Source organism: Thamnophis elegans, chromosome 2, assembly GCF_009769535.1.
Source record: "Thamnophis elegans isolate rThaEle1 chromosome 2, rThaEle1.pri, whole genome shotgun sequence".
NCBI classification, from domain to species: domain Eukaryota; kingdom Metazoa; phylum Chordata; class Lepidosauria; order Squamata; family Colubridae; genus Thamnophis; species Thamnophis elegans.
In genome coordinates this window covers 44815178-44837865 of record NC_045542.1, presented here as the reverse complement: position 1 = coordinate 44837865, position 22688 = coordinate 44815178, and the positions used below count along the sequence as shown (strand labels likewise).

Genomic DNA, 22688 nt, shown 5'->3' with positions numbered 1-22688 from the left:
CACATCAGTTACAAAATGTCACATTATTTGGTACAGTGCCTATATTACAGTAGTATCACTAGCTAGATCCTTGAAAATAATCTGTCAGTCAAAATACTATGCCACATCCAGTTGGAACTATCTAGTAGATTATGTGGTAACAACAACAATTTAACTCCTCCTTTTCTTTCCCCTCTTCCTCCAGTACTGCACTTTTGTTCCTAAATGCTGTATGTCCCTGAGGAGGCATTTCCACACCATTAACATGAAATGAGAATCTAGCAGGACTATTGAGGACAATAGCCAGACCTTCACCATACATTCATACCTTCTTCATGGGTAAAAGAAAGTGCTCAAAAACAATGTGGCAACTCACCCTTCTTACATTATTTCGGGTGGAGAGCAAATTTAGGAGGAATAAAGTTGCTTCAGCGTGACATCAAACACAAAGACAGAATAAAGGGATCCTAATTTTTGAATGCATCTTTAGGGGTGGAAAAAAGACCTGCCTTCCTTTAAGAGTTCATTTTAGGACCTACAGTATTGTTTCCAAACAACTCCCTGAAAACATGTCCTGGGAGCTGCACAAGGAGAAATATGATTTATAGCTAAAGTTCAGGTGCTCACAGATACTTAAAACTATGAATAATCATGCACACAGAAAAGTTCAGAACTGTATAAGAAATGTGGAAATTGGAAATTGGAAGAGGATTGGAATCTCAGGTTAGCAGCCTTTATGAAAAACAAATGGGCTTTGGGGCATCCACTATCCAAAGTAAGTGTGCCACCAAAATCATTCCCCCTTACACAACGGGGGTTCCAAGGCCCTTAGCAAAGAGGGGCCAGCCTATCCAAGTGCCCCTCTGGCCCAATTCACAATAAAGAAAACTTTCTGTTGCTTCAAGCAACAGCCCACTTTCTGAGGAAGGCCATGTTATTTAGGACCTGTTACCTTCTGATCGGTAGTCCCATTCGAGGGTGGCTTCCCGCCACTTCGGTATGGCTGCATAGCTGACGGCGACCAACAGCAGCAGCCAGAGAATCTGCTTCATGCTGCCTTGACAGCGGCAAGAGAAGGAAGACCGAATCAAAAGATCCTCTTTACATTCTCCGCAGAGACCTCACAGCCTCATTCCTGTTCTGTGTCCAACCCCACCCCTTTTTTTCCTTGATGGCTCCCATATGGTCGCTCGTCTAGCTGGGCTGGTCACCAGTTTGTCATATCAGTGAGCAGAGAAAAAAGGGGCGTCTCTACTTCTGTAGCCGTAGAAACACAACACTCATTGCATCCATTCACCAGTCCAAGTCCAGCTGGATGGAAATATTGTCCAGGGGTTTGATGATGTCATGTTGGAATTCGGATATCATCTGACTTATGACTGTCCTCTCTGTAGAAGGTCCCCATTTCCTCCATGTGCCTCAATAGCTTTGAAACATTGGGATCTTGCAAGTTAGAAAGAAGTGGAAGTGGGTGGACAGGAGAGAATAGAAGCTGTGGATCTGAGCAGGCAAATTGCTCAATCTTGCTAGTTCCTTATTGTTAGGATGGGGGTAGCTTAGGCTATGTCTTCATTGGATTGGACTTGTGTCAACCATGTAATCATGTTAATTCAGCAGTAGATAAGCACAATAAATAATATGGTTGCTATTAAGGGTGCTATCATATTGTAACACACCAAACATGAAGGGGAGAGGAAGAAAGAGATACAGCTGAAATCTCCCAAGACTGTAAACATTCATTTTTTCATTTCATTCTCACTTCCATTCTTTCCCATGATTTCAGGCTAACAGACTGGGCTAGCTATAGCCAGAGTCAGAGAGTGGCTGCTGCAACTACTTGAAGCTCCTTGTCACTTGGGGCCTGGGTGTTCTGCTTCTATTCCTCACGCAACCTCAGCTCTCGCCTCCTTTGTTCAGAATTGGTTCTTTTAGACCCTTCTCCTTTTGCATATAAATAGAGGCCGATTTGGGCCAATGGCTGGAACTAATGTCAGACTGCAGAAAAATAGAAAGGGACCAATTAAATCAAGGGTGAGCCAGGCAAGTAACGTGACCTAGACTGACATACGGTAGTCACGACTTTGCCATCTGAACCTAGATAACTATGGATCCTATTGTATATCCTATATGTGTTTATCTGTTCAAGACACTTTAATAGGAAGGAATTGAAAATGCGTTGAGAAGTTAATGCTGGCATGCAGGTTGTCACTTTCCAGAGGAATTAGATTCCAACTTTAACTTGCCAGCCAGCCTGTGATCAAGACTTTCAAAAAATATTTAATTTAAAAAAAACACACACACAACTGAATAAAAACTTTATTTACCTGCTGAAATCCTCAGATGGCAAGATATGGTGGTCATTCTTTCAAATCTAGCTTGTTTTTTTCCCTTCAAACCAAGTTCTGCCTCTCTTCAATTTATAACATTGTCCTGAAATTTTGCCATTCTTCAAATTACAAACAGATCCTTTTGGACTGCTATAGGAAACACTCCGATCTGCAATTTACATCTCTGAAGGGATGGAGGAGGGAAGTAAGAGATTTGTGGGACAAATACTCCAAAGTACATTTTAGGTCATTAGCGCTTAAGAGTAAAGAGGAAAATTCTGTTTATTCATACTTTCTTTGATGAATAGACAAGAAAAAGGAGCAGCTCAGGGAAAAAGCTGTCCACTCCAACTCCGCTGTGCACAATTTACACAGAAACTGTTTACAAAGGCACAAAGCTGCAATTCCCCAGCATGTGTTTTCTTGGGAAATATGGACAACTGGGAATTACAAAAGGTAAATGACTTATTTCTTTTGAAAGTTAGAGAGAAATATCCCGTCTTGTTGGCATTAACTTTGCTGCTCTCCTCCCTCCCCTTGCTCTTAATGATATCCAGACAATGGATTTTTTTTAAGTGAGAAGAGCACATTCAGCGTGGTTCATATCAGATAGCCAGATGGGGACATACGTCAGTCCCTTGTCGGTGTTTATGAGTCCAGATGGCACAATAGAGATAAGCCAAAGGAAAATGAATGGGAACAAAAAATCTATCTCCTGACCTACAGAGCACTGGTAGAGTTGGAAAAGACCACTTCATCCATTGAGCCACAGCTCAACTCAAGAGTTAAGAATCCAAATGAAAATATTCTTAACCAGATGGCTGTCTTACAATCTGTGAAAGGAAGCCCATCATTTTTCTGGTTAATGAGCTCCATAGCCTAACAGCACTAAATTCAATCAAACTTTGTTTTTACTGCAACTATTCTTTGGTAGTTAGAATAATAGATCTTGACCTTCTTTGAAGGGATGAAATTAAAAATGTTTTGTCCCTGTGAAAGAAAACTTCCATTATACCTTGGAAGTTTGTCTGGGCTATTTCAGGGAGGGATGGCCAAAACCAAAACCAAAACCAGATGCAAATTAGGAAAATCTTAAGGACACATCCATTGGATTCCTCTCCCTCTATATAGAAACCCACATTTTTTCTCCTACAATCTGCATCCATCTGTCATACCAGTCCTAGTTCTCTAAAGCCATGTTGCTTTGGACCTTTTTTCTCCTACCCTAGTTCACATCTGAGAGGACCTTTGTGGTACAGGTCCATGCACAAGACATGCACACTTTGGGTCAGCTCACAGATACTACTGTAATTGATGCAAAGGATGCATGGAAGTCTTCACAAACTTACTTTTCGGCATATCATCTTTTGACATTTCTTCAGCATACCCCCATCCAAGACAAACATTTACAGCTCCTTCAAATTCTCTTCATTGGACTTAATGTTTCTAGTTCTTGCTCTTCTTGTGAAATACTTGTCTGAATTCTTTCAAAAACTCGTTTTTAGACCTTGATGCAATATTCAAGGTGTGATCTGACTAACACAGAATGAAGCGGAGCCAATTATTTCCCAGAATTTGGAAAATATTTGATTGATGCAGGCTAAAATTGTATTTGTTTTCTTGGAGCCACACCGTAAGCTGGACAGAGGCCTTCACTATTAAGACAAATATTTCAATGTTTTTCTTGAAAGGTCTATTATATATGTGGCTTCATCTATCCTATGTCTGTGTATTTTTTCCTTGTTTCCCCCTAAGTTGAGAATTTTGCATTTGCCTCTTAAATTGGTATATTTAGCTGTTTCTATAACCCATCAAAACCATTTTGAATGTTATTTCTCTCTTGTAAGGTATTAATATCTCAGCAGTGTTATATCCTCCATCAGTTAATCCAAGTCATTGCCTTAGAATCATAGAATTGTGGAGTTTGAAGGGACCACAAGGGTTAACTAGTCCAATCATCTGCAATGTATAGGAAAACCAATTAGCTTCTTCCTCAAGTGGTGGCAGTCCAGCCCCTTCCTAACAATATCCAAAGATGGAGAACCCATAACCTTTCTTGTGCCCATTATTTCTGGTCCTAGTTTATGTGGCAGCGGAAAGTAGTTCCTTTCATACTTCTAAATCATGATCAAGAAGGAGGTCAGAAGTATGTTAATCTTCCTACCAGCCATCATACATAAATGGCTCAGGTTTAGCCATTTGTTATCAATGGCTGCAGCCATTAACATGTACAACTCATTTCATATTCAAATAAAACCTATATTCTTGACTTGCCAGATTGCTAAAAACATGGATCCCAAATTTTGTGTTTTAAGATGAGATTTGAAATAATAGCTGACTGAACACATATACAGCAAGCACTTTAGAAATTAGATGTTGTTGGGACTTGAAGTGAATCACCATGACATATATACCGTATTTTTCAGAGTATAAGACACACCGGAGTATAAGACGCAACAAGGTTTTGAAGAAAACCCTCTTTTTGGGGAAAAAAGTTTTTACACTCTGCAAACCTCCCCAAAACGGCTCGTTCCCCCCCTGCCCCCAAAAGGCATGAATAGTCTTTAGGGAGCTTGCAGAGTGCTCCCGGGGGGAGGACAAATAAAAAACAGCCTGTTTTTTTGTAAAAAAAAAAGGCCTGGATAGCCTTTAGGAAGTTTATAGAGTGCTTCTGGGGGCTGGGGTAAAATTGAGCAAAAAATGGGCCATTTTTCACTCATTTCTGCCCTCCCCAGCCTCCAGGAGCTCTTCAAAATGTTCCTAGAGGCTATACACAGCCATTTTGATGAAGGGGGCGGGTTTTTGGGAGGCAAAAAATGCTGTATTCAGTATATAAGATGCACACAGATTTTCAGCCTCTTTTTTGAGGGAAAAAGGTACACCTTATACTTTGAAAAATACAGTATCTACGTTAGAACAATGCATGAATGGTGGTCAGGAGAAATGTTTGGGGCTCAAGGGATGCATAATTTCAAAACGAGTAGAGAGCAAAGTGGAGAAAGCAACAAAAGGACCCAAAGTCATCATTTTGGATGCTTTTAATAGGTTTTTATTTGCAGGGCTGTTATTCAGTTAAGTCCAGTCCAAACCAAACATACACCTCTGCAACCCAAAGAACCAAGAAGAACAGCAAGAGCGGCTACAGCCCATTGAGCTTGAGAAATCTAGTCAAAATGCAAACCCAGGAAACAAAAGTCACACGTCCTGCCAGCAATAACTAGGACCAGAGAGGGTGTTTATGAGCCCCAGCTACAACTGCCTTGAAAGGCAAAGACCGCATCCTTCACAGCTAGTGTTTGGAAGCCAGTCCTATGTGCCCAGAATGAAAATGGAGCTGGGACGGAGGCACATTTTTTTGGTGGTGACGAAGACCAAGGAATATAAACTATGGAAGGGCAGAAATAAAGGCTGTATGTCCACATAACCAGAGAGTTGACGTGAAGGGCATCTTTCTCTCTAATATTGCAAGGTTCGTCAGAGTGATTATATAGGCTTGCTATGCAGACTACTTCTGCAAGGGGAATCAATTGTGACTTAACATAAAACAGTCCTAGCAGAGATACTGGGAATTTTGGATAATGAAAAAAAAAGGAAAAAAAAAGAAATCTCAGGACACTTTTGAATGGAGGAGCCCAGGTATCAGAAGAAATAAGGAATAGGAGGCACAGCTAATATATGATTATGAGAACAGTAGGCAGGGTTGTGTTCTAGAGGCAAGGCCATTTCTATTGCAGTCACTATGTTCTAGAGGCAAAGTAATTTTTACACAGGCTTTTTAGTGAGGTAAGACAAACTCCCATTCCAATATATGCTCTATTTAATTTTGTTGTGCTGATCCCTGTGTACTCATTAATAGACATGAATAAAATGCCTAGATATTTTGCCCGATCATACCTTTAGATCCCAGGAAATTGCTTTAAATATAAAGGGAAAATAGTGCATGGAGACTTGGTACAAAAACTGCTTGTGAACTGTTGCTTTCCCAGTCCTGACACAGCTGGAATGAAGCTGCTGTAGGGTTCCAAACCTGGAAGCGACAGGATATGCTTCCCGTTGCCAAACCAGGATGAAAATAATCTTCTCTCTTAGCTAACCATAGATGAGGAATTCTGGGAATTTTAATATGCTGCCATTAGGGATGTAGGGCAAGAAATGGAGGAAGTGGCAACCAGAAACATCCCTGCCTGGTTGAAAAAGATGTTCTTCCCCCACTCTCCAGTGCCGTGGTTTAACCTGGGGCTTTAAAGCCACAGTATGCCCTGCGATCACACGTCACTCAAGTTGAAACTACAATGAGAGAGTGGACCAATGTGGCTCAGGCACCAGTGAGCCAGAAACTCTGGGGCTAAATGCAAAGCATGTCAAGAGAACAACATTACACAAGCTAGCCCTGGGGGACCAAGTCATCCCTTCAACACTACTGCCTAGCCTCACTGACAAGCTTAAGGCGGGGAAAGCTTGTGGCATGCAAGCTAACAGGGCGACAACGGCCACACCGCCATGAGCCCACAGAGCTGATCAGCCACCTGTGCGACTTCAGCTCAAGGGAAGCAGGACCTCTGGCTTTCTACAATACTGAGAGCAAAGAAAAGACAAGGCAGCACAGTGGGGCCATCTTATTTTTTTCCCACTGGGACATCCTGTTCCAACTGCAAGCTGCCACCTTGTAAATGGCAATTGAATACCTGTGATATGGGTCCTTTCCCCCCTTTCTTGTCTTGCCCCGCCCCACACAGTACATTGTCCCAGGAGGAAGAACAATCCTGCCGGGCTAAAGGTTTGCCTCTGTATTTCTGCCAGTTGGTCTGTAATGGCTGCCCCGATCGCCAAGCCAAAAAGGGCCTAGCTCCGTGGGAGGCTACACATCTCGCAATGATCTGTGCCTGGTTGGTTCATGAAGGTGCAGTGCTGACAGGCCCACATTGAAGAAGTTGTTGCATGTGTTGAAGTGCCCATGGCGCCATATTCTTGGAGTCCTGGCAACTGAACACCCACTGTGCCTGAAAAAATGAAATGGAATAATTAGGAGACGGAAAAAGCTCCAACAAGCAGAAAACATTTTTTGCCTAGAAACTTTACAAATTGCTAGATCATTTCTAGAGTAAATGCAATCTTCCCTTAGGAAAATTCCCATTTCTTGGCACAACACTGTCTAATTCTTTCCACAGATTTCTACAACTGTATCCTCTAAAAACTCTTCCTTTCTTTCCTGCATGAATTAAATCACCCCCCTCCTTCTCTCTCTCTCATCTATCTATCTATCTATCTATCTATCTATCTATCTATCTATCTATCTATCTATCTATCTATCTATCTATCTATCTATCTATCTATCTATCTATCTATCTCTATCCACACACACAAACACACACACGTAACTACTTGGCTACAAAGTGTAAAGTTTTGTTTACTTGTGTTGTATTCCCAAAGGTGGTTTCAAATCTAAATTCCAACGCTAGGCAATTTGACAAAGGTAAACAAAAGCTGTCCAGCATCTTTGGAGTGATGTGATTCAAAAAGAGAAAAGACATTAAACATACTGCAAAGCTGCTCAATGGTAGCCCACTGTTCAGATTTTTTCCAGGTCTGAGCGAGATCCTCATTCCGGGTTCTTACTGCCTCCAGCAACAAGCTGATACTATCCTAAAAGAGGAAATAAACCACATCACACCACCTACATTTTAAATAAAGGATTAATGCACCACATTCCACTAGCTGTAACTGTCAGTAATATTTAATATCTAAATATTCCATTACACAAAAACATTTTTGTCAAATGATTTACAATCTCCAAAATAGGTTGCACTCTGTCTCTTCTCCCACTTTCAGGACATCTAAAGGCATGGAGCAACAGTATAAAAATACATTTTGTTTCCTGAGACCCAAGAATGCCATTTCAGGTATCCCATTTCCATTCCCATTTCAGAGCCAAGGTGGCGCAGTGGTTAAATGCAGCACTGCAGGCTACTTCAGCTGACTGTAGTTCTACAGTTCGGCTGTTCAAATCTCACCGGCTCAGGGTTGACTCAGCCTTCCATCCTTCCGAGGTGGGTAAAGTGAGGACCCGGATTGTTGTTGGGGGCAATATGCTGACTCTGTAAACCGCTTAGAGAAGGCTGAAAGCCCTATGAAGCGGTATATAAGTCTAACTGCTATTGCTATTGCTATTCCAGTTTTAAAGGCCAATTATTCTTGAAAGTAGTAAGAAATGAAACTTCTACTGCTTTGTTTAGCAGAATCTAGACAGAGTCACTATGTTGCATGTGCGCTGTTAGCTCCACTTATTTTGTGCGCCATGATTGAGTGGCACAAAAAGAACAAGTCAACGTAGCTCAGACTCCTTTAAGAAAGGAAATGCCAGCATAAAAACAAGACCCCATTTAGAATACTCGTATGAGCAAGAATGCATGAATGAAACATCATGCTCCACATTTAAGTTAGCAGCAACTGTTCTCTGACATTCACAAGTGACATTATGCAGGATTACATTAAAATGGATTTGCTGAAAGAAAAAACATTTATTGAGATTTGAACAGCAGGTGGCATTGCAGACAAGTTCTGAAATGAACTAGATAACAATCAGTGACGTGCAGTCAGGTGAGGTAAGTGAGGCACAGCCTCACCGCTCTCATCATGAAAAGAAAAAAAATGTAAAAGGGAAAAGGCGAGTGCTGAGGTGAGGCTAGCTAGCTGCTGCCTCACCATGAATGACTGCCTGTTTAAAAAAGCCTCTAAAAGCACCCTCTGCTATGAGGCAGGAGAACTGCGTGCCTCATCTAGTCTGACTTTTTAGGAGTTTTATGATTGGTCAAGCAGAGTTAAGCGAGGCTTAAGAGCCTAAAAAGTCCTGAGGTAGGTGAGGCACGCAGTTCTCCTGCCTCATAGTAGAGGGCGCTCGTTCTTCCTGTGACCCAACGGCATCGCAGCTACCCCTCTTCCCCTTTTCTTCCCTTCTTGCTTGCAATACAGTGACAATAAAGGGGGAGCGCAGAGATCTACCTTCATCTCTTCATTGATTCCCCTTTTTACGGGATTAGCCAGCTTCCTGCTTCTTTTATTTTCTGGAAGTCTCACTTCTTTCTCCATTTCTGCCATTTTTTATTTTATTTTATTGTTTGGTGTGCATGGCGCGCACGCGTGTGTGTATGTATCTACTTTGGTGGAGATGAAATGGCTGCTGGTATTATTGAGGAAAAAGCTTTTGTGGGAAGGTTGTGGAGAGGAAGGGAGGGAGGACGGGGGTGGCTTTTAGCACTGATTTGTTTCCCTCTCTTTTCTCTCTCTCTCATTCTCTCCCTTCAGCTCTCTTTCATTTCTCTCTCCCTCTCCCCCTTCTCGCTCTAATTTGTTTCCCTCTCTTTTCCCTCTCTCCCATTCTCTCCTTACAGCTCTCTTTCATTTCTCTCTATCTCTCTCTCTTTCTCCCCTTTTCTCTTTCATCTCTTTCTTGCACGTGCAAGCAAAATACCCCAGGATCACAGTGGTGTGGACAGCAACTCCTTCCGCTGCAGTGCGGAGAAGAGCCACGCTGTGCAGGAGTCTCCTTAGCGCTAGACTCAGGTCAGCACTTCATGTTGGCTCAGGAAGGAGGGGAATGGGACCACGGCTCGCGCTGACCTGAGTCTAGCGCTCAGGAGTCTCCTGCACAACGTGGCTCTTCTCTGCAGTGCAGCAAAAGGAGTTGCTGTCCCCGCCACCATGATCCTGGGGTATTTTGCTTGCAAGTGCAAGAAAGAGATGAAAGAGAAAAGGGGAGAAAGAGAGAGAGAGAGAGAAATGAAAGAGAGCTGGAAGAAGAGAGAGAGAGAAAAGAGAGGGAAACAAATCAGGGGGAAGAAAGGAAGAGAAAAGAAAGAAAGAAAGAAAGAAAGAAAGAAAGAAAGAAAGAAAGAAAGAAAGAAAAAAGAAAGAAAGAAAGAAAGAAACTTTCTCAGACCTATGGGGAAAGCAATGGCAAGCTAGATCTCTTGCCAAGAAAACTGTAGTTTGCCAGAAGGCACAAATTGGAAGCAAGTCTGATTTTTTAAAAAGAAAATAACAGAGATGGCAAAAAAATGCATCTGAAATAAGATTATTTATAATTTTGGATAACGTATTATATTGTCAAACTCAAAAGGTTTTTGATACTTAATTGTCATCATCATCATCTCTCTCTCTCTCTCTCCTCCCCCCCTTGGAGGGACTGTTGTGCCTTGTGAAAAACACAAGGAACTCCTCAGCTCCTTGCTCCCCCCCATCTCTTTTTTTGTTGTTGTTGGCCACTGGTGGTCACTGCATATGGTCCTCGGCGATACGCTCTTGCCCACCACCCCTTCGAAAAGCGCAAGGACAGGACAAAACAGCACGGATCCTTTTATTAAATCCCCCCCCCGTATTACAAAGGCATTTTAATAAGAAGATTGTGATGACGTCAGTGCCTCACCAGCCATAAACTTCAACGCACATCACTGATAACAATATGCATTGTCATTTCATCCTTGTTTTTGAGTGAAGTGGGTTCAGGAAATAAAGCCTATTGGATTTGTTACATATCAGATCCTGATGTATATGAATAATCAGGAAACGAAACTGTTTGAAGGCTAGGATGGATACTCACCAGAGAAGCAATTACTACACCTGTAAGTGCTATTACACTGACCTAACAGCAAAGTTACAGGAACTGTTCTTTAAAAAGGATTAATGAAGCTCACTTCAAAAATGTTCTGATTTCTATCAAATTTAGAAAGGTACATCTTCAAGAAGTTCTGGCTTGGTTGCAAATTTAACCATTCTGCTGAAAAATAGAACTTCTTGTGCTTTCTATACTATAAACTACAGAGCTCAGTTTCTCTAAATCAAAGGCAGATGGGAAAGGCTACATCCAGGATCATGAAAACCTGATGGGAAGTTTCTAAAATGTAAAGAGGATAGACTTTGTGCATCCCATATTTCATCCTTAACACAACAATTGTATCATTACAATTACACCATTATCATTATAACATTCAGTAAACCTCCTTAATTGCCCACTGGCAACTCAACTATTCCACACATCATTATAGTTCTTCAGGCTCTCTGGAAAATACAGGACATTATTACTTTTCCTGCCTTTTTTAAAAAAATTGTTGATTGTAAAGGCAGAGCATCATGTTTATCAGTGATCTAGCAAAAGTTAGAAAATTGAGTTAGCCATAAGCACAGATTAAAAATAAACAAATGAGATGGCAGAATTGATATTTTACAACAAGAATTTCTGATACAGAAAATTTAACAACATGCCTAAGTGTCAAACTTGCTCCACCCAGGCTGAGCTACAATTGCTAACAACTCATTTCTCTAAACAGCTTAGAATTGACTGCCAAACTACCAATCTAAAAACCACTTCTAATGAGTCAAGGTATCCTGTTTTAAAGTCAGTTATGCTTAACAGCCTTCTTCATGTAAGCTTTATGCTTTTCTCCAAAAAATAAAGTCATTACATACCCTTAAAGGCATCACTTCATTGGTGACCAAGAAGAGAAGAAGATGGAAATCAGAGATGATGTCAAGGAATACAGAAGAGGTATTCTGGGACAAATATGTAGCTAGAATGTGGAAGTCCTGCAAAGATTGACAAAAGCATTCTTTAGCCAACTGGAACATTCCATGCAATTTACCAGCATATGTAATATCCTGTCACAGGGCTGCAAAACAAACCTGTTATCTCAATAACTGTACTTCAAAAGTGGACAGGACCCAAGCAGTCAGATGATTTTTTTTAATATGACCTTAATACTAATTTTATTATTTAAGTTTATACTTGTTTAAGCATTTAATTCTTTCTCTTTATTTGCAGCAACATTCTCAAACTAAAATACCTGCAGTTTTTTTTTTCTTTTTAGCAAAAGTCTTACAATACTAAGAGTCTTTTCTCAGGATCATAGCACCCTCTGCTGATGAAACTCTTCCAGCAAGAATGAATAGACAGAAATAGCAGCCAGAAAGCAAATACATCAAATTTAAGAGATTATGCAAGAAGACAAAGAAGCTGGGAAATATAGAGGCAAACAAAGCAGAAGGGAGGCAGAGAGACAGTAGGAAAAACTGGGGGGCTGGGAGATGTGGAGGCAGCAAAGAAACAGTAGCTGGGCAGGAAATGTAGTACTGTAGAAGCAACAGTTAAGTAAAGGTTGGGAAGGGAAAACAGCATTGTGGGCTCTCTTAGATACCCCACCATGCCATACTTGGCCTGCAGGTTTTGCATTTGAGCTCTCCTGTTCTTCCTAGTTCAAAGAGCAATTTCACGTATTTTGTCCTATCTATGAAGACTGCCAATATTTGTGATGTAAAGAGAGCAAATGAGTGTCACTTTTTTTTTTTGCCAAAGACCAATGAGATATTCCTTCCACATCAAGGAGAATTTAGATAAAGCTTCCTCTTCAGGAAAATTTACTATATTTCTTTTCAAGTGATGATGGTAACAATAGTTCAGCAGAACCTATGAAGACAGTTGCAGTTCTACCACTTATAATTTTCATCCAATATCTGACCAATGGAGTAATGCCATTCTCAGCAATGGGGCAGATTATGTGAGCTTTCCCAGCTGTTAAAAGTTGATGACATGCCGAAATAAGCTAAATTGTTTTTAGATCCAATAGTTCTTCTCTATCTCTATGAACATAGGCTCAAAAGGAGACAGCAGGAATAGAAAAGGCAGCAGATTATTATATTTTCTTCCTCTCAAAGGACAAAATCTGCTTAGTGTTTCCTTTTTTCCAATTAAATATTGCAAAGATATTTTGTTTGGTAGCAAAAGTCAAGGGTACAGCTGAAGCATATAGCGTATACAAACAGGTGTGCTCAATAGAAGTCTTATTGAGACATAATTTGTAACCATGGTAGACATTTTGCTCATGGTAACATACATGCAAGCTTTTTCTGATCTCCAGATATAGCAAAAACTTCATTTTACATGACTAGGTGAAATCTGTTCACATAGAATTTGTCAAATTTTGGACAAACCTAAAAAGGGGTGAATTAAAACTGTTTACCATTTGCAACTAAGTCAATTTTATGCATGATGTCTGCTTTTAAATATAAAAAAACCAAATAAATGCAATTGTATAGATACTTCCCTTCGTCCAAACTGCTATTTACACTTACCTGAGTTTCTCCCAGTACATCACGATTCTCAATAGGGAATTGACTTTGAGAAATAGAAAATGTGTAAACTGGATCTTTTGGAAACGTGGTAGTAATCTTCAAAACAGTAAAAATAACAACAGTTGAAATTCAAATGACATATGATGTCAACAGGCACTGCAAGAGACAGGGCAAAAACCCTATCTATGACAGAGACAGGCCTCAGATAATGCCTTTAAAATAAAGACTCAGGTAGAAAAACTGAAAGGAGAGATGAAATGAAGTTTCTTATGGGTCTTCCAGTCCCTTTAAAAAAAATCTCTCGTATGTCTTTGGCTTTTTCAGTGTTTTGCATGAGGTAATTAAGAATCAGTTCACCTCTGACAAAAGGACCATATTGCCCAAGACTTCTGAAACCATCAAAGATTCAAATTCCTACTGCTTTCTAGACTAGAGGGAGTAAGACAGCTTATTTTTTTAAAAAAAAATATAGGTAAGACAAAAAGTTCTTGTCTTTGCTATCAAAAGCAATGGCTTTTGCAGCCCTATTCCTCTAACAGAAAGGATTCTACACTTATTTTGTTGCCCCAGGTATGCTAATATTACAGATTATTGAGTTTTAAAAATGAAAAGGTGTCATATATCACCTGATATTGCATAGGATAGATGTTAACCAACAAATCAAAAGACACATTATGAATACACCTTGAATTGTAAAAATAAACGTAGGATAGAGATCTAAATAAATAGTTATATCACACATACATTGCTTAATCATTTCTCTGAAAGATACAGCACACACTTGTTCTCTTATAGATGTAATCACTAACATCTCTATGAAGATGGCACTTCCCACTTATTTAACATGCAAACATAATTTTGTAGGAGCAGTGAGATCCTTTGAGCAGTATGTTAATATAGAAACTAAACACTCTTCTGAGATTTTACACAACCAAAAGAAAATTGCAATCAGAAAGCTATAAGCTACTTGTTAGCGCTTGCCTTTTCAGTAAGGAACTAATATGACAAGAGTCCCCCAATTTAACTTATGGAGAGAATTCTGCATATATCTATTCAATGTTTCTATTTACTTTAGACAAAGTAAAAAGTAAGCAAAACTGATACTTACATCTATGATTAGGTACTCAACAGGGAGAGGACGAGCTAGCTGAGTGATCTCATTGCCAAACTTGTCTATATCCTAAAACAAAAGCCATCCCAAATTGTTAGGCGACAACTAACCAAGAATTACAAAAAGAACAATAGTTTATTGAAGGGAAGAAAGAAATTAAACACAGAAAACCAGGGGCCCATTGGTCAATTCCTACCATGTTACCCCGAAAATAACATAGGGTCTTATGACCCCTGAAATAAGCACTTGGCCTAATTTTCGGGGAGGTCTTGTTATTTTTGAGGTGCAGGAGGCAGCAAGCGTGGTCACCTCATGGCTGCTGCTGTGTTATAATATTTTCAGGGAGGGCTTATTTTCAGGGGAGGCCTTATTTTAGAGCATGCACTCAAAAGCCCAATTGGCCTTATTATCTGGGGAGATCTTATTTTCAGGGAAACAGGGTAGCATGTCATCTAAGCACCAGCAAACTGATAAGATTCTAACATTCAAGTATCTTTCATACTGTTTCATCTCACTGTACCTCATTAAGTAAAATATGAATTCACATGTTTAAATTTATAAAATAAATCCAAAATATTTAGGTGTTCTTGTTATAAAAACAGATCATGTAAAAGAAGCAGTCTTCTAGTATTTTAAAATATTTATCCCATTTTTTCCTCTGAAAAGCAGTTATAAAACTGATTATACCATTAACTGCATGGTTTATTTAAAATGAGTAGATACATACATACATACATACATACATACATACATGCATACATACATATTTCTTGATACATTCCTGATGTACAGGTAAATGAAGTTAGAATAGCACTGCAGCAACCTAGTACTGTAGTCTATGACTTGAATTTATTTTCTTGACGTGTTGAATTCAGAAATGCTATGGGTACACCAAAAGTTCTAGAACTATTCCCAGCTTTTGCTCCATCATTACAGGTACTTATGACTTATGTACCTTGACTTATGATTGGTTGCATAACAACCATTTGAAATTATGATGGATTTGAAAAAAAGATCACCCATCCTTGAAGTAACATGATCACATTTTGGGTGCTTGGTACCTGGCTTGCATTCACAACTACTGCAGAGTACAATAGTCACATGATCATGTTTTGTGACTCTTTTGCTGTTTTGTGCCCATTTGACAAAATGGGGTTGCACTTATGACCATGCAATTCATTTAATGACCAAGTGATTTGCTTAACGATCATCATAAAAACAGTAAAAAAATTACAAGGATCACTGTCTTCTTAAGATTACTTCCCCTTACTTTTTGCTGTTCCTATGTTGCTCACTAGAAAAGTAATTTTTGACTTGTCTCAAGTTTGACACAATGTTGTTTGTTATTATGTTAAATGCCTTGGTTTTTCTAACATTCTTTACAAGCTTCATCTACCATTGAGGGAACATATGCACAGAAGCAATGCATCTTATGAACCTGAATGACTATCCCACACAGCTTTGAATCTGTTCTCTTTCTTCCCTTGAAAATTTTGCTGCTAACTACAAATTTCCTTTATTTTCTTAAATTATTGTCATGGCCAGTGGTGAAATTCAAAATTTTAAACTACCAGTTCTATGGGCGTGGCTTGGTGGGTGTGACATGGCTTGGTGGGCGAGACAGGGGAAGGATACTGCAAAATCCCCATTCCCTCCCCATCAGCTGGGACTCAGGAGGCAGAGATGGCCAGTCAGAGGTGGTATTTACCGGTTCTCCAAACTACTCAAAATTTCTGCTACCAGTTCTTCAGAACTGGTCAGAACCTGCTGAATACCACCTCTGGTCGTGGCCCAAAAAAGGCAACATTTGAGCTTATTTTACAAGTTCAGTAAAGGAAAGGAGATGGCTGGCATTTATTTACTAATGACAAAGTGGCAAAAGACCTTACTTGCATCAAACACACGTTACTTCAGAAATAAATATGCTAAAAACAGGTATTTTTCATTAAATTTTCTAAACCAGAATTTAAATGGTATTAATAACCTACTCAAATACAAATCAATTACACATTTATAATCCCCAACTGTAATTTTTTTTCTTTTCTTATGCTTTGAAAATGTAGCCAGGAAGCAGGTTCCAAGGGTACTTGGACAAGGTTATCCATGTAATTTACTTGATGTACTACCAAGAAACCCTGGGAGGAAGAAGATAAACTTCACATAGGTGCACAAGTGTGCACACGCACCCCTATAACCAAAGAAAAATGGAGAGCTGGAGAGAAATGTGAAATCCTAAGATGGGCACTGCTGATGAACAATGCACAAGCTAAACAGAACATAAGGTAGTAGCTAAGATGTAGTCAGTCAAACTTGTAATTCTCACAACAGCAGATTCAAATTTTATTTATGTCTTGGTCCCTGCCTTTCCACCTCATGGAAAAGGTTTCAGTTTCACAAAAGCAATTCAACTCTTTTCTAATTATTACTTGCCAAACAACTATAAATATGCCAACATGTCAACTTTAATCATTTTAGCTGGTTAACAAGACTGTTTGTCACCCTTAGTCTTTACACAAAAAAGCAGCTGTTAACCCATAGCTGGAAACACAGAGTATCAGTGACCTCTTCTTTTTACTTCACTGCATGATCAGTTAGGCATCTAGTGAAAAATGTAACTCAGTGGGCTTTCCAAGCATAATGTAAAAAAAAAAAAATTCACAGATGTTTTATTGCTCAAACAAGGTTAGTATAATGCTTCATATAATGACATTTCCAATAATTACTGCAAGGGCTAGTGCTTTTAGATATTTTAAACTTCAGCAGGAAAATTTGGAGGGGAAAAAGTTTACACAGCAGACATACATATACACAGCTTCTTTTCATGGGCCTATCTCAAAAGCATTTATTGTGAAATCTGGTGTACTTCCATAGCGCAATTAATCTCTATAGTGTTGCACAAGGTTTTGTCCCATACACACCAATGATATAAAGCATAATATTTTAGACAAAAGTTGTCTTTCTTTTAAGAATGCTCCCTGAATTACTGAGAATATCAAGCCAGCAGCTATGAGCAATTATCCAACAGGAATGCTTTTTCCACATAAAGGCAAAAAACAAATTCAGTGAAACCAATCTATAGATTTGCTTATGCAAGGGAGAATTTGCCATGCCACCCATATAATTTGCCACTATGGAAAAGATCTTTAAATCCAATCAAGTTCTAAAATGCAGAAACATTTTTCCAGCATCTGTTTACCTTCATATTTTACTTTAGGGGAATTTCACATAATTTTTTTTTAAGAGCAAGTTTCTGAAATCAAAGTGAAAAAAATGGTTGAATAGCTTTCAAACAAAATCTTTGTTCTCTCTGGTATAAAACAGTAATATAAAACCTAGTAAATAAACCCAGAACCCTAAGATGAAGAAAGAACATATAATCCCTTGCTAATTATTTTAAGTATATTTTTGAAAGCCTTTTAGTACAATAAATGTCAAGTACAGCAACCACAAGGAAAATACTATTTTCTTTGCTAATTTGGCAGTAATTATGATGCTTCCCATTTATGAGCAGTATGTAATACCACATAAAGGACGGCGTGAAGTTGCATCTCCATGTTAGTTAAATATATATTTACAATAAATAGGAGGAAGGAAAGATCTTGTTTCCAATTAGGTCTTTTTTAAAATACTTATTTGTCTTGAAAATAGAATCTTTCTCAGCTCCAAATAAGCAATGAACTGATTCATCAAAGTAGAAAAGCACTGTAGGAAAACTACTATTGCAATTATAGCACTTGGAGCAAACTGAATATGAGCCACTAAGTGTAGTATGACTGCAATAAAAGGCAAATGCAATTTATGCTGCATCAAAAAAATGTATGCATTCCAAATTATCATTATTCTACTTTAGTCTGACTCCACATCTAGTATTGCATTAAGTTCTGGATACATTTTAAGAAGGATTCAGAGAAACTGAAACAGATCCAGGGAAGGACAGTGAGGAAAACTAGGACAGGATAAGATACAATGCCTATAAAGAGAGCCCAAGGAGTTGGAAATGTTTCAAATTAAACAGTTTTCAAGTATCTTAAAGGATGTCACACAAAGTTCAAGACTGTGGGTTCTAATCCACCAACCTTACCCACTCACCCACCCCTGCACTGCTTTATAGTAGCTATATGGCTATAACTACCTATAGGGATAGGAAGGAGAAAAGAAGGAGATGGACATGCACTACAGAATTTGCTGAACCAGAAGAATCTTGAGCATCTTTAGTAATTCTTGCAACCAAGCTATGTATTTGACATATACCTATTCAGATGTAATGATCCATTCTACATACAAAGCATTCATCATTCAGTAAGACCAAGAGTATTATTTAAAATGAGAATGAAGAAAGCTATTTAACCAAAAATATCCCACCACCACTGAAATAACATGATGGAACAAAACTTTATGTACATGACTTCATGTGGAAACTAAAATCTAGTAACTGGCATTTCTTCAGGCCAGCGTACAATGGCCTGAAGAAATACAGGCTGAACCAATAGTAGAATTGCAAAAACCTTACCCAGTTTGTTTCTGAAAAGAGATAGGCCAGGCAAAGGTCTCCTTGCAAAAACAATGTCATCATCTGTCTTTCTTTATTAATCCTAAGTACTTAAACATCAGAGCATCAATATAACCTTTGCTCACTGCAAAGATGAGCGATATCTTTTCACTAATGCCAAGATCACAGCTATTCTTTTGAAGTTGATAAGGAAACCGAGTCCTGCAAAAGCAGTAAACTTTAGCTACTTTGAGGGATTCAAAGGATCCATAAAATCCAGGTGCCCTTTGGATTTGGGGGGCATGATATATTTGATGGAATGTTGAGCCATCTCTGAAATAAGTCTGGGACTGGAACCCCAAGGTGCAGGAACCAACTTCAAGAGTACAACACAGCTGAACTCTCACAAGGGAGCCCAATAAAATGTCAATTAGACAGTGGAAAGTTAAACTTCATAAATTAACTAAACTCCACTTCAGGAAGAAGGTATTCAAATACGTAGAAACACATAAATCAAAGATGTGTGAAACACATAAATCAAAAATTTCAAACTGAAATATATACAGAGTTTTAAATGAATTCCCCATTCAGGGCTTCCAATAACTTCATTCCTCTATGTTGTAACCAATGACAATGTATGTTAAAAGAAACACCAAACTCGTAAACTGTATGTTTGTTGTGCTATATATAGAGGATTTTGCCTATTATATAGGATTCCTCTCCCACAACTCAAGGAAATCTCCAGTGATAACTTCAGGTTGGTAGAAGGAAACTTCTTTTTCATATTACTGAAAGTAGACTGTTTATTTAAACTGTTAATCTTGTATGAATCCTGATTTTAGACAAATTGATGAAAACTCTGTACATCACACAACTGAAAAAGTAAAGAAGGCTCAGCAGTCATGTAATTAACTAACTCAGGTGCTGCCGTTAAGTCTATGCTTACCGTATGCCTTGTAGTGTGACAGTTTAAAATTACAATGGTGGTAAAAATAATTTTGCAATCATTCCTCACAATTTACATCCGTTACAGGGTCCTACATTCATCTGATTGTCATTTGCATAATTCACAACTGCCGTTGCATCTATGACTGTCCACAGCATCCCTATCATGTGATTGCCGTTTGTCAATTTCACAGCTGGTTTGGCACAAGCAGATTTAATATGGAAGATGGAAATAAAATCTTAAAAGTCGTGGTCACTTGATTTTCCTGTTTAATGACTGTGTGTCCAGTCTCGATTGTGGTTGCTAAGTGAGGACTACCTGTTGTACTATATAAATGTGGTTATAGTAGCTCAGCCTATAGTATTTCAGGGGCTATTTCCTTGATCAACCGGTACAGAGAAAATAGCTATTTAGAATATTTATTCCCCTTTCATAATTCCCAATTTTCTATGTAGAATAAACTTTTATCTCTCTATGCTAACTGAGTCTGAATCAAAATTTAGTCAACCTTTCAGTCAAGATTTCAGTCAAAATTAAGCCAAGAATTGCTGCCAATTCTTCTTGGTCTTTAAAAAAGCCAAGATAAATGTGTGGCTAGGTGTTGCTAGGGAAAATGCCTCATTTTATAGCATCAGAACAAGCCTGGGGCTCCCACTTTTCCTATGTTTATCATATTTAAGACACAGATTATTCATATATTCTCAGAAGAACTGGCAAGATCAGTAAAAGGCTGACTAGGGAGCAACAATCCCCAGCCTAGTTCCACAACACGCAAATGTGACTTAAAAAAGGTTTACTATTTTCACTTTAAAACTTCTCTTCACTCACTGAGGCGCTCCAGCTTATAATATTTTCAGCAATTTTTCTCAGCTATGTAACTTGAGCCCCAATATATGCTTTTTCGTAAGCAACAATACTAACTCAGCAACTCCATTTCAAACGTAAAGAAATAACAGACTCGGACCACATACCTCATGCAAGGCACAGGGTTTCTACAGGCACTGCTTCAAATCTATCTAGTTTTACATATATCACCTTTTTTTTCTGACCACAGGAGCTTTCAAACCATCTGTTCTTCTATCCAGTTAGACAACATAGGGGTTCAATAGCTTCTGCTGTATTTAAACTGCTGTTAACATTGAGAGATAAATGTATTCCACATTACACAAACATTGGCTTCTTGGGGCATATCCAATAAATTTCTAAAAGCTCTTTTATGGGAATGCTACCCATATATACTGCTCTCAGGCACAAATCTTTCATTATTTTATAGAAGAGCACTTGTGGTGTGCCTCGGAGAAATCTCCCAAGAGACAAAAATCTGAATCTCCCAGAAGACCTTCATCCCAATGAATAATCTAATCTAAGTACTTCAATTAGCTTCGTCCCATCTCTTATCTAAATCTTCAACCTGCAATCAAAATATGTCCTTAATCTCCAACAATAAATGGTTCAGCCTCATGTGCCCGATGAGAAGGTCAGAAATATCTCCTGATTATTATTATTATTTATTTGCTGTTTAGGTTTATATTGAAGCAAAAGGCTTGTGATTAAGTTAGTGGCTTAAAACAAGCATTAGTTCCCCTTCAAAATTTTCATTTTTGTGTTTTCTCTAAACTGGAGAAGCAGTTCTCGCATGTCTAAGTCCTAGGTTCAGCAGTGTACAAATTCTGCCCAATATGTATCCTTAGTGATATAAAGCTATAAAAAATATTCCCCTGAAGAATAGGAATTAAAAGTGTAAATTATCACTAGTCAGATCAATTAAGCAAGATAACATTTACTGAAAGAAAAAAACCCTTATTTTAAGATTTATATTTTATATCTATCAGAAATGCTTTAAAAACAAGAGCATTTTGGTGATCCCAAGAGAAGTCTGCATTCTCACAGCCTGGTCTGCACATAATATTAAAGATTCATTTTATAAACTAAAAGAATCAGTAATCCAAAGAATCCATGTTACAGACTAACATTACATCTTTATTTGATTAGTTTTTCCACTTCTTGACAAAAGTATAAATGAAATTAAGGACATTAATTCTCTTTCTGGAGTGATACTAGTTCTACTGCACTATTAAAAATATTTGTACATTAAAACCAGATGGATATTAATTATAGGCCATCAAGCATTTGACTTTGGCTATACTTTGAAAAATATTAAGAAAGCATTGCTCTAATAAAAATATTTAGATTATCAAGCTTTTTTGTTTTTAAAGAATGGGTTAAATATTTATTCCTTTAGAAAATACAGCACTGCAAAAAATTCTAAATAGGTATCATATGAACCATAAGAATTAAGACAGTTTTAAGAATTGTATTGCTGTGGTAAGAAAAAAAAAGATGCAGCATGTCTGCATTAACAGACTAGGAATATTGCCTTTATCTCCATTAGGGTCCTGTCTTATGGATATATAAAAGCCTTTTCTTGGCATAACTTCCCTCTTCACAATGACCACCCACACCTCATTCTTAGCCTTGGAGGCTCTTTAAATCCTTGTTTTGCATTTTAGTATTTTGCACTTTGTTGCAATTCATGCTTCTCACCAGGTACCTTATAAGCATATTCCACACATACCACAAAACTATTCTGGCTGGCTGTGAGAAACCTGCAGCTTTTATTGCTGCATCATTTTGCTTCAGTGAACATCTCATCTAAGCATAATTGGGCCAGGGGAAAAACAATAACAACCAAACAAACATTAGTTGGGGATTTAA

The 22688-nt window shown here is 38.5% G+C and overlaps 1 protein-coding gene across 1 annotated transcript in view; it reads right to left on the bottom strand.

Moving 5' to 3' along the window:
• Positions 1-5329: 5329 nt before the first annotated feature.
• NPLOC4 (NPL4 homolog, ubiquitin recognition factor) overlaps positions 5330-22688 on the bottom strand; it is a 53868-nt gene continuing 36509 nt past the window's right edge. Inside the window, exons 13-17 of the mRNA XM_032210241.1 lie at positions 14536-14607; positions 13428-13523; positions 11769-11885; positions 7847-7949; positions 5330-7306 (exon numbers count right to left, since the gene is read on the bottom strand). Coding sequence (XP_032066132.1) covers positions 7149-7306; positions 7847-7949; positions 11769-11885; positions 13428-13523; positions 14536-14607 — 546 coding nt within the window. The 3' untranslated portion in view covers positions 5330-7148. The remainder of the gene's footprint in view (positions 7307-7846; positions 7950-11768; positions 11886-13427; positions 13524-14535; positions 14608-22688) is intronic.